The 19,450-nt window shown below is 32.7% G+C and overlaps 5 protein-coding genes and 1 long non-coding RNA gene across 11 annotated transcripts in view; 3 read left to right on the top strand and 3 right to left on the bottom strand.

Moving 5' to 3' along the window:
* Positions 1 to 6,654, bottom strand: part of LOC136344176 (uncharacterized) — a 68,610-nt gene extending 61,956 nt beyond the window's left edge. The window contains exon 1 of the long non-coding RNA XR_010732920.1: positions 6,435 to 6,654. This is a non-coding gene — a long non-coding RNA (uncharacterized lncRNA). The remainder of the gene's footprint in view (positions 1 to 6,434) is intronic.
* On the top strand, positions 347 to 2,507 carry LOC136344168 (serine-rich adhesin for platelets-like). Of its 2 annotated transcripts, none has more exons than XM_066291371.1 (5): positions 347 to 852; positions 913 to 1,099; positions 1,159 to 1,285; positions 1,345 to 1,522; positions 1,581 to 2,507. In XM_066291371.1, exons 1-5 carry the CDS (start codon positions 636 to 638, stop codon positions 1,784 to 1,786), a joined length of 915 nt encoding a protein of 304 aa, XP_066147468.1. In that variant the 5' UTR covers positions 347 to 635; the 3' UTR covers positions 1,787 to 2,507. The 2 variants fall into 2 exon arrangements, with proteins under 2 accessions (XP_066147468.1, XP_066147467.1); XM_066291370.1 differs by having other exon boundaries at positions 348 to 852; positions 907 to 1,099.
* LOC136344156 (WD repeat-containing protein 36) lies at positions 2,772 to 6,235 on the top strand. The gene is made up of 6 exons (XM_066291322.1): positions 2,772 to 3,186; positions 3,239 to 4,410; positions 4,466 to 4,753; positions 5,154 to 5,300; positions 5,357 to 5,451; positions 5,512 to 6,235. Exons 1-6 carry the CDS (start codon positions 2,897 to 2,899, stop codon positions 6,202 to 6,204), a joined length of 2,685 nt encoding a protein of 894 aa, XP_066147419.1. The 5' UTR covers positions 2,772 to 2,896; the 3' UTR covers positions 6,205 to 6,235.
* A 1,339-nt stretch (positions 6,655 to 7,993) lies between the features above and the next one.
* Positions 7,994 to 11,762, top strand: LOC136344155 (nonsense-mediated mRNA decay factor SMG7-like). Of its 2 annotated transcripts, XM_066291321.1 has the most exons (9): positions 7,994 to 8,217; positions 8,268 to 8,484; positions 8,544 to 9,375; positions 9,427 to 9,570; positions 9,622 to 9,814; positions 10,010 to 10,134; positions 10,192 to 10,385; positions 10,442 to 10,567; positions 10,634 to 11,762. In XM_066291321.1, the coding sequence occupies exons 1-9, from the start codon at positions 8,186 to 8,188 to the stop codon at positions 11,492 to 11,494; spliced, it is 2,724 nt and encodes a 907-aa protein (XP_066147418.1). In that variant the 5' UTR covers positions 7,994 to 8,185; the 3' UTR covers positions 11,495 to 11,762. The 2 variants fall into 2 exon arrangements, with proteins under 2 accessions (XP_066147418.1, XP_066147417.1); XM_066291320.1 differs by having other exon boundaries at positions 10,442 to 11,762.
* A 679-nt stretch (positions 11,763 to 12,441) lies between these two features.
* Positions 12,442 to 13,842, bottom strand: LOC136344165 (zinc finger protein 664-like). 2 transcript variants are annotated; one of them, XM_066291357.1, is made up of 3 exons: positions 13,566 to 13,842; positions 12,854 to 13,511; positions 12,442 to 12,794 (listed from the first exon to the last, which is right to left on the bottom strand). In XM_066291357.1, the coding sequence occupies exons 1-3, from the start codon at positions 13,683 to 13,685 to the stop codon at positions 12,499 to 12,501; spliced, it is 1,074 nt and encodes a 357-aa protein (XP_066147454.1). In that variant the 5' UTR covers positions 13,686 to 13,842; the 3' UTR covers positions 12,442 to 12,498. The 2 variants fall into 2 exon arrangements, with proteins under 2 accessions (XP_066147454.1, XP_066147455.1); XM_066291358.1 differs by having other exon boundaries at positions 12,854 to 13,493.
* A 528-nt stretch (positions 13,843 to 14,370) lies between these two features.
* On the bottom strand, positions 14,371 to 19,135 carry LOC136344171 (dnaJ homolog subfamily B member 1-like). Of its 3 annotated transcripts, none has more exons than XM_066291375.1 (7): positions 18,907 to 19,135; positions 16,365 to 16,500; positions 16,010 to 16,155; positions 15,797 to 15,958; positions 15,425 to 15,522; positions 15,230 to 15,354; positions 14,371 to 15,182 (listed from the first exon to the last, which is right to left on the bottom strand). In XM_066291375.1, exons 2-7 carry the CDS (start codon positions 16,475 to 16,477, stop codon positions 15,167 to 15,169), a joined length of 660 nt encoding a protein of 219 aa, XP_066147472.1. In that variant the 5' UTR covers positions 16,478 to 16,500; positions 18,907 to 19,135; the 3' UTR covers positions 14,371 to 15,166. The 3 variants fall into 3 exon arrangements, with proteins under 3 accessions (XP_066147472.1, XP_066147471.1, XP_066147473.1); XM_066291374.1 differs by having other exon boundaries at positions 15,234 to 15,354; XM_066291376.1 differs by having other exon boundaries at positions 14,371 to 14,650; positions 15,234 to 15,354.
* Positions 19,136 to 19,450: the final 315 nt, after the last annotated feature.

Here is a 19,450-nt window from a genome sequence, read left to right as displayed (position 1 = left end):
TTATATTTGGATATCAAGGCTTTAAAATATGAATTTCATATTAAATATAATTTTTAATTTTTATTGTTTTATCGCCTGTTAAATTTTCTCGATTAAAATCTGAATCATCCTGTATATTAAAATTTGGAAGTCTCAACCATGTTGGTGACATCTTTGCACGTAAATGGTAATTCCTGTGAAATCCATAGACCCTCCTCTTTGTTCAATTTCAACTAATTTACCTCAGTTTCCATAGATGTCGCGAGTGAAGCAAAATTAATTGACGTGACATAGACATTGAATTTATCTCTCTCCCACTTATGGCAATCTAATACCCAAAAAGAGAGAAGACAAAAAAACAAACATCCTATGAAAATTAAAAACATCTGATTATAGTCGTCCTGTATTTTGATAGTTTATGATTGCGATATTATAAAAACTAAAAACCTTTCTCCAATTTTATGCCAATTATTTGCCAGATTCTAGATAGTTGCCCAAGCTATTTGGTGTCTGTTAGTTCTCTACTTAAATAATATGTAAAAATCAATAAACGCTAGTCCTGTCCACTCCTCTATACTCCATTTATGAAGCAAACTTGACCATTGGTCAATAAAACAGGGCCTCGTATTAAAAACCCAATTTTAAGTGCCCATATCATGGAGAGGAGTGATAAACAAAGTGGATCCCGAGAAAGTGAGACTTCAGATGAAGGCAAGCCACTTAAAAAGGCCCGATACTTGTGGGAAATTAAAGGAAAAGGGCATTTGAAAACCTCAAAAGATCCTAACAATTCTTCTCATGAAACTCAGCTTCCTGTAGACTTTCAAAAACCGTGTTGTAGTAAAACTGAGCCAACTATATCTCCAAAACCAGGTAAGTCATTTAATATTATAATATTTATCTACCTGGGATTCAACTACTGAGTAGATTCAGCCCCAAAATCTAGCTGCTGTGACGATTGTTGCCTGGAAACGTTTTTGGCCAAGACAGAAGACATCATGGTAAGGGACAGTTCAGATGATGATGACTCTGAAAAGCTGCCTTTAGAAAACAGTATTGAAAATGAAATTCCAGTCACTCTGGTTTCTGCACAACCGAAAAGTCAAGATTATTACTTGAAGTATTTGGCTCACTAACATTATTTTTAATTTTTGATTAATTGAAATTTGGATATTACAGAAAGTGGCAAGCAAGACAGATTGCCCGAGGTTTTGTGGATAATACAATAAATAGTATGTTGGAGAATTGGGTGGATAGACCATTTGATGCCACAAACTTTGTGGAAGACTGTGCAAATGATGGCCAAGTAAGCATTTCAAATATATGTATTTTATAAGGGAAATCAATGTATTCTGTTGGTTTCAGGTTGAAGATGATGCCATTTTAATGGCAATACAATCACATGGCCTACAATCAGGATTAAGAGGAAGCCCAAGTGGGACTCTTAGTACCTCTACATTTAATTCAAATTCAAACTCCAGTTTTAATTCAAATTTATCCATTGCAGGCAGCAGCAGAAGCGAATCTCAATCAGAATTGTTATGTAATGTTTCTATGATGGTTGGTAAGCAATATATATTTTATATTTTAAGTAATTTCAGACTCAAGCCAAATTTTACAAGAATCCTCAACAGATAATTTAGAAAATCTCCAAAAGGAGCAAGAGACACAATCACTATCTAGTTCTATGAGTCCAGCTAGTGCAAGCTCAATATCAAATACTTATGAGGGAGATTCTGGAGACCCAATGGATTTCTTAAATGCTGCAGTGTCAGTTGCTATTCAAAAGAAAGGTCTTTCATATTAGACAGTTAATACCATGGTCTGTAATTATTGTGACACACGGTTTTGAGCTAGGTTTGACTTTTATATCAATTTTTAAAATTATTACCTATTTTTCACTACTTTTTATTTAATATTAATTTCAGAGGTAAATATAAATTCATATAGGTAAGTATGTCAAAATGTGATTGACTTTATATATAATTATCCAGAGTGTCCAAAAAGGGTTCACAAATACTTTAGGAAGTGATTACTTAGATGGAAATAAGACGAATCTGCTTTTAAACAGAAACTTAGAAAAACTACGTCATTGAGATAAAAGTTGATTTTTAAAAATTGAGGGATCAGTTGCCTCAAATCATAATAAAGTTTTGTGTAGCAAAAGGGACTGACCAAATAAAAAGGATCACCATGTAATTGTTAACGATTTTTAAAATCTAGTTGTGAATAATCTAAACTTTAGGATATTTACAAAATTGAAACTTGAAAAATTAAAGCAATTCTGAAGTAAAATCTTAAAAAAAAAACAAGAACTTTTTAAATTCATTATCTGAATAAGGAAACGTTGACCATTTTTTGCTCAACTGCGGAATCGTCATTTCTTAGCCTAAGGAATCTTTTCCCAAAATAATTTGCGCTCTTTCTGGACACTCTGTATAAAATATTATTCCCATATATTCATAATTAATTGTAGAAAGTAGTTATATTTTTAAGTCCTACAATTGCGAATAAAGAGTTTCATTTTATAGTTTTGGTTCTTCTTTTCTGGAGTTTGCGAAAAAGATTTATTACAGTTCTTCAGTAATTATTTAAAAATTCTAGTTTGTCCGTCTTCATCAACTGATCAAACGAGAAGAAAAAGAAAAGGCTAGACACGCTTTCAACTGAACCGATAATGCTCTCCTTATTTTTATACATGATGTGACAAAGATACAAATCCTGATAGACTTGTTTGATTTTCCTCATGTGCTCTTAAAGTAAGCAACCCAACATAACCTCACACTTATTGTATTCATTCAAAATACAACGTTTGATTATTTACATTTATCCAGCACGTTTATAACACATGTTTTACAATTATACTCAACTAAAATCATTAATACTGTGCCTAACTATCAGTTGAACAATATAAATAATGCCTCCCGGCAGTAAAGTTTTTTTACCCTGTCGTAGCTTAGGGTATGTGAGCAACCATATTCCATTAGGAGTTCGATATATCAAAAGCCGCAAAGAAAACCTTATTGTAACTTGCGTAGGAAAATCTTTTCATACGTATGGAATTTCTCACTTTGGACTGTTAAGCGTTAGTGGTTTACATCCTGAAGATATAACATGTATGACTACAGATGCATTTCATGTTTATACTGCATGTGCAAATGTTATTTATGCATGGAGAAGAGGCACAGAATTAAAACACACTTACAGGTAAGTTTCAATACTGCAGAACTAGTCACATATATGAACTTAAACTTTTTAGAGGTCACAGTCACCGTATTCATCTAATGATACCTTTTGGACCCCATTTAGTGTCCATAGACGAAAACAATAATCTGAAAGTATGGGACATTAAGTCTGAAACAATATTCCTTGAATTAACTTTTGACCACTGTACATTCAACATATCGGCTCTCATGCATCCTAGCACTTATATAAATAAAATATTGTTAGGCAGTGATAAAGGCCAAATGCAGCTTTGGAATTTAAACAAGACAAAGATGGTTTTTGCTTTTAAAGGTTGGAGTGTTGGGATAAGCTGTATTGAACAGGCTCCAGCTATAGATATAGTTGCTGTGGGGCTAGTGACTGGAAGAATTATTCTCCATAATTTAAAATATGATGAAACCTTAATGGAATTTGAACAAGATTGGGGGCTGGTGACAAGTATTTCATTTAGGTCTGATGGGAATCCAATTATGGCTACAGGCAGTGTTTGTGGACATGTAGTATTTTGGGACTTAGAGGTGAGAAGGGTGAGCAGTCAGTTATTGGCAGCTCATGATGGTGCTGTAACTGGCATGGTATGTTTGCCAAATGAGCCTTTAGTTTTAACCTCATCACCAGATAACACTTTAAAACTTTGGATTTTTGACATGCCTGATGGAGGAGCAAGACTACTCAGAATTAGAGAAGGCCATTCAGCTTCTCCTAATTACATTAGATTCCACGGAGCTAATGGTCATAATATTCTTAGTGCTGGCAGTGATTCTTCTCTTCGTATTTTCAATACCCAAACTGAACAATTCAACAAAAGTCTTGGGAAAGCCTCTTATAACAGAAAAGTTAGCAAAAAACGCGGGAGAGCAGTTGAAGACCCCTTAAAAATGCCTCCAATAATTAAATTCACATCTGAAACCACTAGAGACAAGGAATGGGACAGTATTGCAGCAATTCACTTAGGGCTGTCAATGGTCACAAGCTGGTCTTATGACAAAGTCAGGATGGGGAATATGAAGCTGGTTCCTGAGAGATTTCAAAATAAGAATTTGAACAGTGGCCTTGAGGTGGAAGCAACTTGTTTATGTCTTAGCCATTGTGGCAACTTTGTTATTGTTGGTTATAGCACTGGACATGTAGACAGGTTTAATATACAGTCTGGTATTTGGAGGGATAATTATGGAAACCCAAAAGCTCATGAAAATTCAATTAGAGGTATGTAGTACTGCTGTAATAACTGCATTCAACTACCACTAAAGTGATATTTTAGGTGTAACTACAGATGGATTGAATCAAGTCACTGTCACTGGGGCCAGTGATGGCATAATGAAATTCTGGCGATTTACATGCAAAGGCAAGCCTATGTTGAGCAAACTGAATCTAGAGGAACCAATCAGATTTTTCCGATCACATAGAGAGAGTTCAATGTTAGCAGTAGCCCTTGAAGACTTTACAGTGTCAATTGTGGATTTGGATACCATGAGAATAGTTAGAAAATTTGTTGGACATATGGCTCAGCTGACTGATGCAACATTTAGTCCTGACTCCAGATGGTTGAGTAAGTAAACAATTCAAACTAGAAATATTCTTGCAAATAGGAAATGTATAAAATTTAGAATGAATAAAAATGTATAATATAATATGCATAAATCCTCATATGATTTTGGAATTTTAACTAATTTTTTTATATTGTACTTTGACCTTAAACCCTTATAATGTGATTTGTTTCTAAAGTTAATGATTAATTGGTAAAACATTCTAATCTAATAGTACAATAATATAAAATATTTAACTTTTTGCGTCACTGCAAGAACATAATTTCCAAACCAAATCAATTAAAAATTCACAATAAAGCATTTAAAGTAAATTCCACTGAATATAAAAATAAAATAAGGAATTTTAAGACCAACTACTGCAATATATATCTATTTTTAATTGTAATATTTCTGGTTTTGAAGTTACTTCTTCAATGGACTGCAGCATCCGTACTTGGAATATACCTTCGGGGGTATTAATTGATCAGTTTACCACTGAGGCAGCCCCTATTTCTATTGACATGTCTCCCACGGGGGAAACACTGGCCACTGCACATGTGGATTATCTTGGTAAGTATTTACAGATTATTAAAGAGTGTCATTAATAATTAAACCCATAATCGCAGGAATATTCCTCTGGACTAATCGCACATTATATCAAAGAATAACGTTAAATGCAGTATCGCCTGAGGAAGAACCTCCTTTAATTGAACTACCTGAGGTAAATTTAATTTGATATACTAAATTTGCAGTAATATACAATGAGTTTTTTTCAATTCAGGTATTGCAAGAACATGCAGAAGAAGATAAACTTCCAGAAGCAAGTGATGAACCTGAATTTAAATCGCCAGAACAACTTAATGAGGAACTTCTTACTCTCTCCGGTTTACCAACCTCAAGATGGCAGAATCTTCTTAATATTGATATAATTAAGCAGCGTAACAAACCGAAAGCGCCCCCGAAAGCACCGAAAGCAGCCCCCTTTTTCCTCCCAACAGTTTCATCTTTAACAAACTTTCAATTCGATTTAAGCAGTGTGTTACCAACTGAACAGGGTCATCGGAAACTTTTAATGCCAGAGAACTTTACTAATTACACAGACTTTGGGAAAATATTGGACAAAACCCTGGAATCGCAGGATTTCACGGAATGCGTGAACAACCTCAAAACTTTAGGACCTTCAATGATAGATTTTGAAATTAGATCCCTCGCTCCAGAAGCGGGTGGATCAGTGAAATTAATGCTGCAATTTTTGAAATTAATTATTTCCATTTTGAAATCAAACAGGGATTTTGAGTTAGCTGAGGCATATTTAAGTGTGTTCCTGAAATCACATGGTAATTTAGTGGCTGAAAATGATATGTTACAGCGGTTTCTGCCTGAAGTGCGGAAGTGCCATTTGGTGGTGTGGGAAAGACTACAAAACGAACTAATGTATGGTATATGTGTTGTACAAAATTTGAAAACAATGTAAATATTTTCAAAAATACACAGATTTAATTTTCTGTGAGGTGTTTTAAATTTTTTCATGGTGACTAAAGCCTAAATAGATGTTAGTTAGGTTTTCCCGCGCAAAATTTTTAATATTCATAATTCGATTGTCTTATATATTGCGAACATAAGTGCTTTTGTGGTTCGTGGGACGCCAGTGTGGAAAAAATAATCAGTATATGATATTTATAAAAATTTCATATATGCACTTACCTGAAACTGATTGATACCTAATTCTAATAGCACTGTTCACACCAATATTTACTATACACTTTTACTACCTATTCAAATTAGTTATAAAAATAGTCTAAATGGACATTTTTTTGTAGTTTTCAGGAGTTCATACTTTGAAAATTCCTTAGTCTACTTTCATGAACAAAAAAGATTCTCTATGTTTCTTCTATCATCATGGTTGAATACTCATATTTAAATTGTGTCTAGAATACACTCCAAATTATTTAAACACAATAAATATTATCAGAAAAACTATTTCCACCATTTCACGCAGAGTCAACGATATAGACTACAATACATACAATATAAAAAATTTGACCGGAACTAATTTGATTTTTAATAAACAATATCTTTTTAGTGTTATACGAGGCAACGAAAATTAAATATATATTGTTAATTTGATGAAATTCGACAAAATTATGGACTGACGAGTGTAGGACGTTTTTCCTCACCCTCGTATAAAACTGAAAAAATATTCTTTATTGAAAACTAATTTTGTTCTGGTTAGACTTTCCGCAATGTCATTAAGCCTTGCTCTATAAACAAAGATGTTATAATTGCTTAACTCTTATTAAAAAAATGAGAATTTTATAAAAACTCCTATGGGTTTTCTTGGAGACCAAAAACTAAAAAATACCGAAATACGTTTCGACATATCGTTCCTAATTGATGTGACAATGAAGGCTTAACTGTTAATTTATGCAGTTGTGCAAATATAACGGTTTTGCTTTACATTTTACATTTTTGACTTCGTATGATACAAAAAAAATTGTTTTAATGCAATCCGGTTTATCAGACTAATTCCGGCAGGAATTAATTTATTTTAAGTCTGGAATTAAAAATTTTTCAAACATGTCTAAACTAAATGTATATTTTTTTTGCTTAATTTCATTCTCGGTCTATCTATAATAATCAATTGCAATCAATGGAATGGCCGCAAAGTCGATTGGCTTGAAATATGCACTTTGTAATTTTATTACTTCATTTTGATGATCCTACATATCTATATTTGCATACACGTTAAAAATTTCGAACTCAAACTGATTTTCACAAAGTCACTAATCCGTAATTAAATAAACTATTTTACATTGCATTTTCTTTAACCTGTGTGACATTGAGACGTTTTTTTTATAAATGAGCGTCCATCAACAGTTTTAAAAGAAACCAACTTTCAGAGTCTTCGTTGTGCATGAAAATTGACCAAAGCATTCGCCAAATATTCATTTTCAGAAATAAATAAAAGATATGTTGTTTAGACTATTATTGCGCGTTGTTTAAATCCTAAAACTGTATTTAAAAATTACCTTATTAAAGCATCTGACGCTCGTTAAGTGATTCAAAAGCCACCATTTTTTGCAAACACAGTCACAACCAATGAGAAAAACCGGAAATAAACAAAATATGAAAGACGTATTCAGTTGCGAGCTCTGAAACGGTGCGAACATCGGTCGATCTCTCTCTCACTTATAAAAATTTCGTAATTATCTTTGCAAATTCAAATCAGAAACTGACTTTGACACTTCTCAAGCAGTGTTGTATCACATGTATTTGTTTTGAGCGTTTTCCTTTACCATTAGTTTTCTAATTTTACGTAATAATAATAATGTATTAACAAATTAAAGGTATTTTAATTATTATTAATGTGCACCACGTCAAAACCGCGCTTCTATCTTTTCAACATTGAACCTAGTTGAACCATTACAAAGTTTTACCGAAAAATAACACAAAACATGGGTTACAAAGCAGCAATCCAAATTTTGAAGTATTTAGCCAAAAAGGTATAAATTTAAAATTAATATATATCAATTATAGGCAAGCAGAAGAATTGAAACTTAAAGTACTTAAAAAAAGTGACTTGTTAAATGATTCTGAAATCTGGAAAAACCAACAACAGCTTCAAAACATATACCATGAGGTTTTAGTGCTAGATCTGGAATATGCTCTAGATAAGAAGGTAGAACTTGATCTTTGGAATATAGGCTTTAAAAACCACATAACAGATTTGCAAGAAAAGACAAGGGATAAAAAGGTAATTTGATTATTATGAAACTATTTCTTGTAAGCAACACAAAATATTTTATCTTACAGAATTCCCGCAGATCCGACTTTCAAGCTCTTTTAACATGGACTTTAGAGTCAGCATCAGGCTTTTATTTATCCCTTTTAGAAGAACTCTGCAATGCCTTTGACATAGACTTGCCATTTAGACGGCGAGGCATCATTTATGGGCAGCAAACTGTCAATAATGATCAGGCGACAATTCCACAAATTGCTTCTTGTTCCTACATTTGCCAGTATTGTTTAGTTCATTTGGGTGACATTGCAAGATACAGAAATCAAAGAAGACAAGCAGAAAGTTTTTATAAACAAGCAATTTTGGTGTCACCACACAGTGGGCATCCATATAATCAGTTGGCTTTACTTGAGGCCAGTCAGGGTGACAAATTGTCTACTGTTTTTTATTATATTCGAGCCACCTGTGTCAAGATTCCTTTCCCTGCATCCACAACAAATTTGGTAAATGTGTTAAGTTCAGCTATTGACAAGGAGGGTACAATAGAGAAAATTCAAACTAAGATGACTGTAAATGAATATATCCAGCTTTTCCTGTGTGCTCATGGACATTTCCAAACCATGCTTGATATAAAACAAGCCCAGTTAGCAGTTAAAAGTCTGAACTCAGTCATGACAGCACTTGTTGCTACTCAGAGCTTTAAGACAAAGGAATTGATAAAAATTAGTGTTATCAATCTATATGCCTTTACATATTTGGGAAGGGACAAAGAACTTACTGATGACGAAGTGAAAATTAAGGATCTAATTTTACAGTTAATTGCAGGGTCTCTGAGTGCATTTTTAATGCCCATCTACACATTGCAAAATGAGGAGAGCTTATTAGAATATTACGCCTTACCTGCAGGTAAAAAAATTAATTTAAACATATTTTGACATTTAAAACTTTGTTTTTCAGTGAAAATTCTTATGTATTTTTTGACAAATAAACCTGATACTTTGAAATGTAAAGTTTTTAAAGAACGAATGCAAATATGGCCTAGTTTGTGTAAATTGGTAAATTCTGCTCAAAGCCTGTTAATAGGCTTTAACTATAATAAATGTAAGGTAGCACAATTAAAACACTATTTCTTTTTAAATATGCATATTCTAGTTTCAAAAAGTTCTCTCCTAGAAGACAGGCATTTACAAGGGTTTTTGCCTTTAGAAAAAAACTTAAAAGAGTTAAATTTTAATGTGGACATAGATGATTGTGAAGTAGAAAGCAAAGTTCGAATGAGACGTATTGTAGATTTTGCAAAATGGTTATGTGATCATGATTTAGATGGAGTAAAACTAATCACCAAGTAAGTGTCATTTTCTTATATTTTGTGTGCGTAGCTGGACAAGTATTTGCTTAAAAGTATTTAGAAAATACAATTACCTGACCTTTGAAGTAATGTAATTCAAATTATAATTATAGGCAAAGGACCAAAATTACTCATAATTGTATTGGAATTGTTTTAAACGTAATTTTACGTTAATTTTATGTTTTCCTATAGGACTGAAAATAAAGGAGTTATTAATTTTGAAGCTGTTTTATCACAGCCAGATCCCACAAATGAACTTTTAGAGGAAATGAAGTCTTTTACAATTCAAGAACCTAAAGACGATAAATCTACAATTAGTAAGTTTTTTTAATTCAAAATGACTTTTTTTAGTAAAATTCCCAATAAATTCATAGCATCATTTGATAAGAAAGCAGGGATATTAAAGCCTCAAGGTTCCCTTGAAAAATCCAGGGAAGAGCGAGAAGTTAAAAGTGTTAACACCGGTGGCGATGTAACGTTGAAACTCTACGATTCAGTAAAGAGTAAGAGGGCGAAGCATAATGTGGTGCTGCAAAGTATTTTCAAGAAAATGGAGGAGAGTAAGCAGGCATGTGTTTTAAATATTATTTTAGTGCTTTGGGATCTTATTGTCCCAATCACCAGGTCAAATTCAATGTTGAAGAATCAGAAGTTAAAGATAAGACGGTGAAATTCGAAGCTCTAAAGGCATCTATACCACAAATACCCCCCAAGCAGCAGCCAAACAATCAATTCTCAAATAACCAACCAGTAAGAACGCAAAGTTTCAACCAAAACCACCTGGCTTTCCCTCCACAACCCCTTCCTTTTCAGCAGCAGCAGCAGCAAAGTCAACCCCCAAATGACTATTTGACAAATCTCAGAAATTTGGGCAAAGGGGTTGATAATATGATGCCGCAATTCTCCAAAAACGGCCCTTATTCAAATCCCAATATGCTACCTCCTCAACAACCTCCTGTTAAGTTCCCTCCATCGTTCAATATCCCCCCACCACATTTTAACACCTGGGGCAGGGAAGATTTGAAATTACCTCCAAGTGGCCCTCATAATTCTTGGTGGGGAACTTTTAATCAACCTAGCAACCCCAATTTTGCAAATCAAGCTCAAAATCCTTATGGGGAAGTTAAGCCGAATTTTTCAGGCTTTTCGAATCCCCCGAATCAGAGTTTTGTAGCCCAAAGGCCACCGGAACCCTCGAATTATAATACCATGTCATTTCCGCACAACATACAACCAATGCAATATAATATTAATCAACAACAGATGGTTAAAGTTGGCCCTCAAAATAACTCAAATAGAGCTCCTTACGATCCGTTTGGCTCTGCTTGGAGTGTAAATAGAAACTTCGGTGACGAAACGGGGCCTCAGTCCTCTATGTCCATGAGGCAGGCGATGTTAAAAGAAGGTACACTGCCAGGTGGCAGACAAGGAATGCAGGAAATGCCTCCACAAAGCCCTGGAGCTTATTCATTGTTCAATAATACTAGTTGGGCTCCCAGTGTGCCCAATCATCCTAGGGGAAATAAAATGGCGGATAACGTTGGCTTCAATGGGCCTCAACATTCATTGTTTGGAGGTCCGGGACCTCAATCACTGGCTCAGCTATTGGAATATCAGCAAAACCAAATGGGTCCTAATGTTAGAGGTAATGGTGCAACCCACAATCAAGACACTTAAATGGTTGTAATCAGAAGATCTTGAGAATTCAGGGACAGGTTTTGAACAATTGTTACATCTTCAAGGAAATTGCAAACGAAGAAACTTGATTGTCAAGGATTTAAAGCCACATGAGGGTAAAAATGAAGTTTTAGTAAATGCATAGGATGACTGTCAGGTTCAATTTCTGTTCAGGTATTGTTACTTTATAAACTTATGTGAACTAAGTGTTTAATATAAAAAAGTATTGTTTTTATTATTTAAGTAATAAAAATGTTTTATTGTGAAATGAGTGCTTTGTACCGGACGTCCCTAAATGGATGTATATAGTTAGATCTCAGTTATTATTACTGATGAAAGATTTAAAACATTAATATAACATAATGGAGTTAAGATTTTAACGTCAAAAAACTCGGTACATTCTTTATTACAAAAAAAATAATTCGAAAATACGATGCGACATTGTGACTGTTTTAAAATTACTGCAAGTGCCCTTTGCACACATGCGAATAATGAATTATTCTTTATTTTTAAAATTTAAGCAATGAATTTTATTGAAGGTAACACGAACGAAAAATATTGGAATATTTAACTAGAGGCTCCAAAAATGTAGTACATTTTTTTTGACAATCAACCATTGAGTTAGCAAAGTTTTTTTAATTATTAAACGGGCATCCTTATCTTTAAAATACATGATATTTTTTAAAATCTCATTTATACCTAATAAGATTAAGCTTTGTAGTATACCTATCATTATAATAATCATGGATACCCAATCTAAAGATTGAATTAAAAGCACCATGATCTTCACAAAAACTTGTTGAAATTAATAGATTTCTTTATCTCAATTTTCTGAACTAGGTCCTTCCCTTCTTCAAATAAGTTTTTTTCTTACATACCAAAAAAGGACAACATACACCAGTTAATAAAACTTAAAACTTTACCTAGGTAGAGAATGTAAACAAAACTTATTCATTTAAAAAACTTTAAATCAATTTATTTCTTATTAATCATGCAACTCTGATTTACACTCCCACATTTACACTAATATCAGCAACTTCAGTTATACCATGTTTTGATTTCAAATGTGTTGTTAAAGATACCTTCTGAGGAAAAGTATCTTCACAATAATTACAAGTGTAAGGTCTTTCATTTGTGTGTTGTCTGCTATGAACTTTTAAGGCATGACCCCTGGCAAATGCCTTATTGCAAAATTCGCAAATATATGGTTTTCTTCCAGTATGTGTTTCCATTATATGTCTTTTAATATCATAAACACTTTTACCACACTGAGAACAAGTTATTTTCATATCATTCCGGTCTAAAAAAGAATGTAATATTTTTTAAATTCAGTGGCTCACAAATCATATTTTTACTTGCCTTTATGCAGTTTGAGGTGTTTGGTATGGCCCTGTTTTCGTTTAAAAGACTTTCCGCAAAACTCACAAGTATAGCCATCCTTATTTTTATGAAGGAGTTTGTGTGATCTCATAGACTCATTATTTTTAAACCCCCTCCCACACTCTGGGCACTTAACAGGATCTTCTGAATGCATTCTCACATGTTTACTTAAATTGTCAGACCTAACTACCTTGCCACAAATATTGCAAATTCCTGCAGTTATATGCGCAGATTTTTTATGCCTCTTAAGCCTTACTCTAGTGTCAAATTGCAATTCACATTTTGTACATTGATAAATTCCTTTAGGTCCATTGCCACTATCTTCTTTAACTGGTAGTAGAGGCTCTTGATATTCACCTTGTACAGGCACGTCAAACTCAGGGTCTAAATTTTCCACTTTAATGTCTATTTCATCAATTAAATTCTCCATTTTAAAATTGGTATTTCCATTGGTATTATTGCGAGGTTTAAATGCATAGTTAGTTTGTTTTAAATTTTCCAGTCGGGCTTTTAAGTCGAGATCAGTGTTAATAATTACTTTGCGGAAGTTGTAAAAATGATTGATGTTGGTGACACATTCTTCACAAATTTGACTTGGAAGTTCGCTGTTTTCTTCAATCTGAAATTCATTTCTACGCTAAGTAAAAAGATTGCAGAAACCAGCAGCATTACAATCAGACTAAAGTCATACCACTACAGAAGAAATTGCTTCAATTTTTCCTAAAAGATGCTTTGCTTCTTCAAATATGTTTTTTGTTTTTGCACTTTTGGGAGTTTGAAGGCATGTTCTGCAGACGTTTTGAAAATTCATATTTTAATTTTAAAGAAATTAGTTAGGGGAAGATTTTTCCATGGGCGTGAATACTACAAATTAATAGGAAATTAAAATTTGTAAAAACTGTTTTCGGAAATGTCTGGGAATCAAAATAAAAACAGAGCCACCTCAAAATTTATTAGCGAGAGATCAGCTGATGATGACAATTGACAGAGACTGATAAGGGTTTTTTAATTTATGGTGGAGGTATTTAGCTAACAATTGAAGGTCAACTAAGTAAAGATCGCGTAAACAAAAATTATAGTTTTATTAACTTTAAAATAAAATACTAAAGCAACAATAAATATTTCAAGAGACGCCTTAATAAAGGATTCATACAGTTATAAAAAAAATTTCCATTACTAGCATTCAAAGACATCATTATTGGGTGTGTTGAATATTTTTTATTTTGATATATTATGACCCTATACAAAAATAAATATAATCAATAAACAGTAATTGCACAAACTTGTGTTAGGGAAAATGACGGACATGGCGGAATTAGTTCTGGACAAAAGAATTATTATGTTGTGGTGTCAGTGAATGATGATAGGATTTCTTTCTGCAACCATACCCGCTTTTCTTCCGATTCGAACTCACAAGACGAAAGATTGTGACTCATATTGTATATTCAGCAGAAAAAAAACAGTTAGTTAATGACAAAAACGTACAGAAATCAAAACAAAACGGGTAATATATTGTCATTGTCATGAAGTACATGCAAGAATTTCAATATGGTATTGATAAAATAAAATATGCTAAGCCGAAAAGTGTAGAAAACATAAAAGAAACATTTATGGAAACATTTTTCACTGTAGCACTGATTCCTTAAGTTCGAAACGAATTCTTCTTCCAATGACAAGTCCAGCCAATTAATAAATAAGCCTTGATACTCAGAATAGTAACTGTCTTTGACGTAATAGGGCGCTTCCAAATTGTAAATTCTTAGTTTCGGGTATTTCCTGAAAGCATTTTAGAGTAAATGGGGCTAGTTATTTAATATTTCGGATATAAAATGTAGAGGTTGCTGTGGTAAAAATGTACATTATTTTCAACTAAAATTAAATGAGAAAAAAGACAAGTGCTATTATTATTAGTCCAACAAAATTACATTTGCCGTTGTCAAGAATTCCATGTTTTTTTTAAAGTTTATTAAGGAATAACTCTCCTCATACAAATAGGGTTTGTTAAAGGGTAGAATTGCACACTGTCTTTAGTTAAAACTAAGTGGAAAAAACATAGATTCCCCTTATTATTACAATAACAATAAGATAACATTCACATTGTCAAGAATCCTATGTGTTTTAATTCTATTGAAAAATAACACCTCACAAACAAGCATATAATTATTGTCAACATGCTTATTGCGTGGACAATCTTCAAAAACCATTTTATATTGAATTTCAATTAGTTTGCGTATTTACAATTACTTTTTCTACTATATTGACGGTCTGGAATGTGTAGTGTACTCACTGGTGTTAAATTCTAAAATAACTGGTATAAAATGCAGTATAAAAATTTTCCTACAAACCGGTACTCACTCACTAGTAGATAAATTATAAGAAAGATCCGAAATGAAATAGTAGCCGAACATCATTGCTAAGAGAATCACCATCAAAATCGATACAAGAACTTCGGCAATAGTCAACAATCCTGTATTTTGATTCTGTAACAAATCCACCCAAGACAATTAATTCTAGTTCGTAATTTACTGAGACAAAAGTCTCTTTAGGTACCTCCTTAATATGACTGTGTTGTTGCTGTTTAATGTCATCCGTTTTCCTCTGCCATTGTTGCCCTCTGCGAGTATACACCCTCGATCTCAACCCATACCCTGCTCGGAAGAATATGTAATTCACTAGCAAGTCCTTAATGAACTAATTCTCAAATAAAGGTATTAATTTCTTCACTAAATTTGTTGGTTTAATGTAACATTTTTTCTTAAGTAAATATCGAATTATTGAAGTTCCTTAAAGGTTAGTTTACTTAACTAAAGTGATCCAAATTCACTACTTATTTCCGTTGGGCGGTTTTGACCCTCTCATATACTCGCATTTCCATTTGATTTCAGTAACTATTAGAAAACCATGGCGAAGTTAACACAATACCTGGGTTAAAATATTTGTCGGTATTGACTTCTGCATCATCAAAGCCCCCGGTGTAAGATCGAGGACGGTTGCTTTTCGTCGATCTTTCACAGTCCGTCCCGTTTTTGTACAAATCATAATTGATGCGTTTCCTTATGTCCGTTAGTACAGTCACAGCATTGACTAAAAATATGTTGACAATAAACTGCAAGAAAATTAATAACCATTGGTTACCAGCAGTTTTAAAGGCTTCTTCCGCACCAGGAGCCCCGTTTTTATCTGGATGTAGTTTCAACGCAATTTTTCGATAAGAATTCCTTATTTCCCTTACTGATGCATTCTTGTTAATAGACAAGATTTCGTAGTAATCCTTGCAAGCCCTAAAATGTAAAAAAAAATTGATAACATACAGTTTTTGACGTTAATAAGAGAAAATAAAGCTGATGATAATTGTTGAATACCGAAACGTTGAATTTTAAATATGATATTACCACGCTGTAGGAGATTAAATGTTGACGATCGTTAAAAACACAAACTTTTTGGCCATATTTCTAATAATCCAAATCTCTGCGGTTATTATATGCCATACCTTATTTTTTTAACCAAAGACAACTGTTCAGATGTGTACTCTCGATTCTTCAAAGTAGCATCTCTAGAAACAAAGTGCTTACTCGATTTGTCAGCTTCAATGTCGTGTGCCATAATCGAAATTTGCAATAAAAAATCTGCAAAAAATACAATATAGAAAAAGTAGAAAGGAAAGATTATTTCCTGCACATCCATGATAAAACAAACACCCTGTCTATAAAGAGTGTCTGGAAAGATCATGTTATAAATTGTAGGAATTGTAGGGAACAGTAAAATAATGCTAATACTTTATGTAAAAAAAAATTCTAGAAGCCGTTGTTACCATATTTCTAGCTCCCAAAGAAGTTAAAAAGAGTATTTTTCCTATAACTTTTAAACAGTTGGCATGGCGGCAATGAAAGTAAGGCGATTTAAATAACTCGTAGTCCTGCTTATTTTCATATATAAATATATGCTTATGTGTCTTCTTTATACAGGGGAAGTCAAAATTTCTTATTTGAACTCATTCATTTTTTAGCGGCTTGACGAAATGAGTACTTTTTTCCTAGCTTGATTTTTTTATAATTTTGTTACAAAAAAGGTATACCTTGCTTCAATGAATATCTTATATCGTTTTTAAGAAAATTGCATTTTATTATCAAAATGCACCATACATATCAATAATTTAAAACGAAATAAAATAACAGTTTATTATAAAAAAATGTATGTATTTCAGTCAAAATTATCAAATATGTTTAGTTCAATATTTAATGTCATCAACATCAGTTATTTTAATAATATCTTTGAATTTAGCAATGAGAAGTGTGCAGATATGCATCTAATGTTCGGACTTAGAGAAGGTAATGCTGTCGAAGCTGCTGTATTGCAGTCCAAAATGCTCATATTAGATATTCTTGATAACTTTAACTAAAAATACATACCATTTTTTTTAATGATAAACTGCTGTTTGATCTGGTTTTAAATTGTCGACATGTAAAGTGCGCGTTGATAATAAAATGCGATTTTCTCAAAAAGGGTACAAGATATCGGTTAAAGCAAGATATGCCTTTTACGTAGAAAAAAAATATATGTACAGGGTGTTTCATAGTGGATGGTACAAAACGAAATGCGTGAATCATAAGCTCATTTTAAAATAAAAACTTCATATAAAGACATCTCCTATATCGCTCCAATTTTTACTTACTGGGTGTTAAAGTTTAGTGTTGAAATAGAGCCAAAATAATAAATTACATCATTGAACAAATAAAGTAATGAAAATAAGTTGCTTTTTAACTCTCGCGAAAGTTTGATTGTTTGGAATTCTGCGACTTGGATATTTGTTACGATAGACTCTAATATTTATATATCCTTTTCCCTCACAGAATCCGTATATTAGAAGCATGTCAACCATCTCAGCGATAGATTAATCCATTTTAGAAGACGAAAAACTATGCAATTTACAGTAAATTTATCTCCGATTAACATCAACAGTAGCGAACACTATCGATATGTCAATTGCGCAGATTTTTTATTGTATTGGTGTTTAGCAAATGCAAAACACAATTTTTTCAACATTGATTTCACAACAATAATGAATTGCAAGGTATAATAAATAATTTTTTTGTAGAGAAAGTGTACGTTCGGCGAAAATTTTACGAGTGACAAAAAAGTTTCAAAATAAAGTTAGCCCGTGGTAACGAAAAAAATTTAAGTTATTCTTACATAAGGTAAGAAAAAATACAAACTTATTTGCGAACCACACTCCAATTTTAATTATTTCCACGCATTAAATACGATCTCGATCACGTGAAAACAAGCGCAAATTATGTAGTAACTCTTAGTTCCGAAATGAGTAAAAATCGACAAAATTATTTCGAAAAAACAATAATATTTTTAGAACTTTGGCGCCTCGTAAGAGTAAAATCAAGCAACAATAGATATTAGTAAGCTTACGTAGAATGCCCCACTTTTGATTCGGAAAATTTTAGTCAATCGTTATACCGTCATTTCAGAGACACCCTCTATATAGAAAATTTCACAATTTTTTTAGATTAGAGAATTATTTAGGACGACATTAATTTTAAGAACACATACGATTAATTAAAAAAGATTTTTTTTTAACTTCTTTGTCTTTAGTTTTGTATGATCTGGAAAAATTACCAACCAGACTGATGCAATGTAAGTGAATCTTTTCTTTAGTCAAACGTGTTTGCCGACTAGTTTTCATGTAGGGCCTCAGGCCTTTAGTGTTCTGTGAACTTATGGAACCGTTCATAAATTCAGTTCATGTAAAACGCAAGGCTCACGGCTGTATGTTAGACTTAGTAAAACATAATATACCGTTTTTTACTGAAAGACCTTTTCGCTTGATTTTTTATTGTGGATGTTATATTGATGCACGATACTTTACTCTGTCTTAAATTTGAATATTTGTATAGTGTAAATATATATTTTTCAGATCTGACAACCTTCTATGAGAAGTAACAATATCAGTAGCCTTAGAGACACTGGATAATCTTACTAAAGTAAAGTCTTATTCGCTTTTGTTGAGGGATTCTCCTTACCTTTTGTCACCTAAGTAGAAAACCAATCTCTTGCTTTATAAAGGACCTTTTGAGTCTTTTCCTTATTCTCCTTGTTAATGTATTTCTTCGCCACATCAATGGTCTACAATCCTCCGTCTTTCTTGCTATTCATTGCTATCTTCTGTTCAGATATTTACTAATTCCCAATACCGTGTTACCCCTTCCTAGTTAAAGATTATTAATTTTAATTTTCGACAACCATTTAATTTTTGACGTTTTGATGAAATATAATAAGGTTTATTAGTCTTTAAAGGTAGGTTTCTGCCCAGCTAATGATGCAAACAGTTTACGTAGGGTTAAATGGTAGTTTAGTAGTAAATTTAATGTTACTGTTATATCAGCCCTATAGTTACCAAATGGTCAGACGGTCTACAAAGATTATTTAAGAAATAGTTGTTGGTACCGCAGCAGGATTTTCGGAAATCCTCCGTTATATTATAGGTAACGGGGTAACACTTTATACCTAATATCGACTTGCGCCATATACTTCAATAGTAAGACGTATTATGAAAAATACATCAGC

Source organism: Euwallacea fornicatus, chromosome 16 (assembly GCF_040115645.1).
Source record: "Euwallacea fornicatus isolate EFF26 chromosome 16, ASM4011564v1, whole genome shotgun sequence".
In the NCBI taxonomy this organism is placed as follows: Eukaryota; Metazoa; Arthropoda; class Insecta; order Coleoptera; family Curculionidae; genus Euwallacea; species Euwallacea fornicatus.
This window is presented reverse-complemented; position numbering and strand designations above follow the sequence as displayed.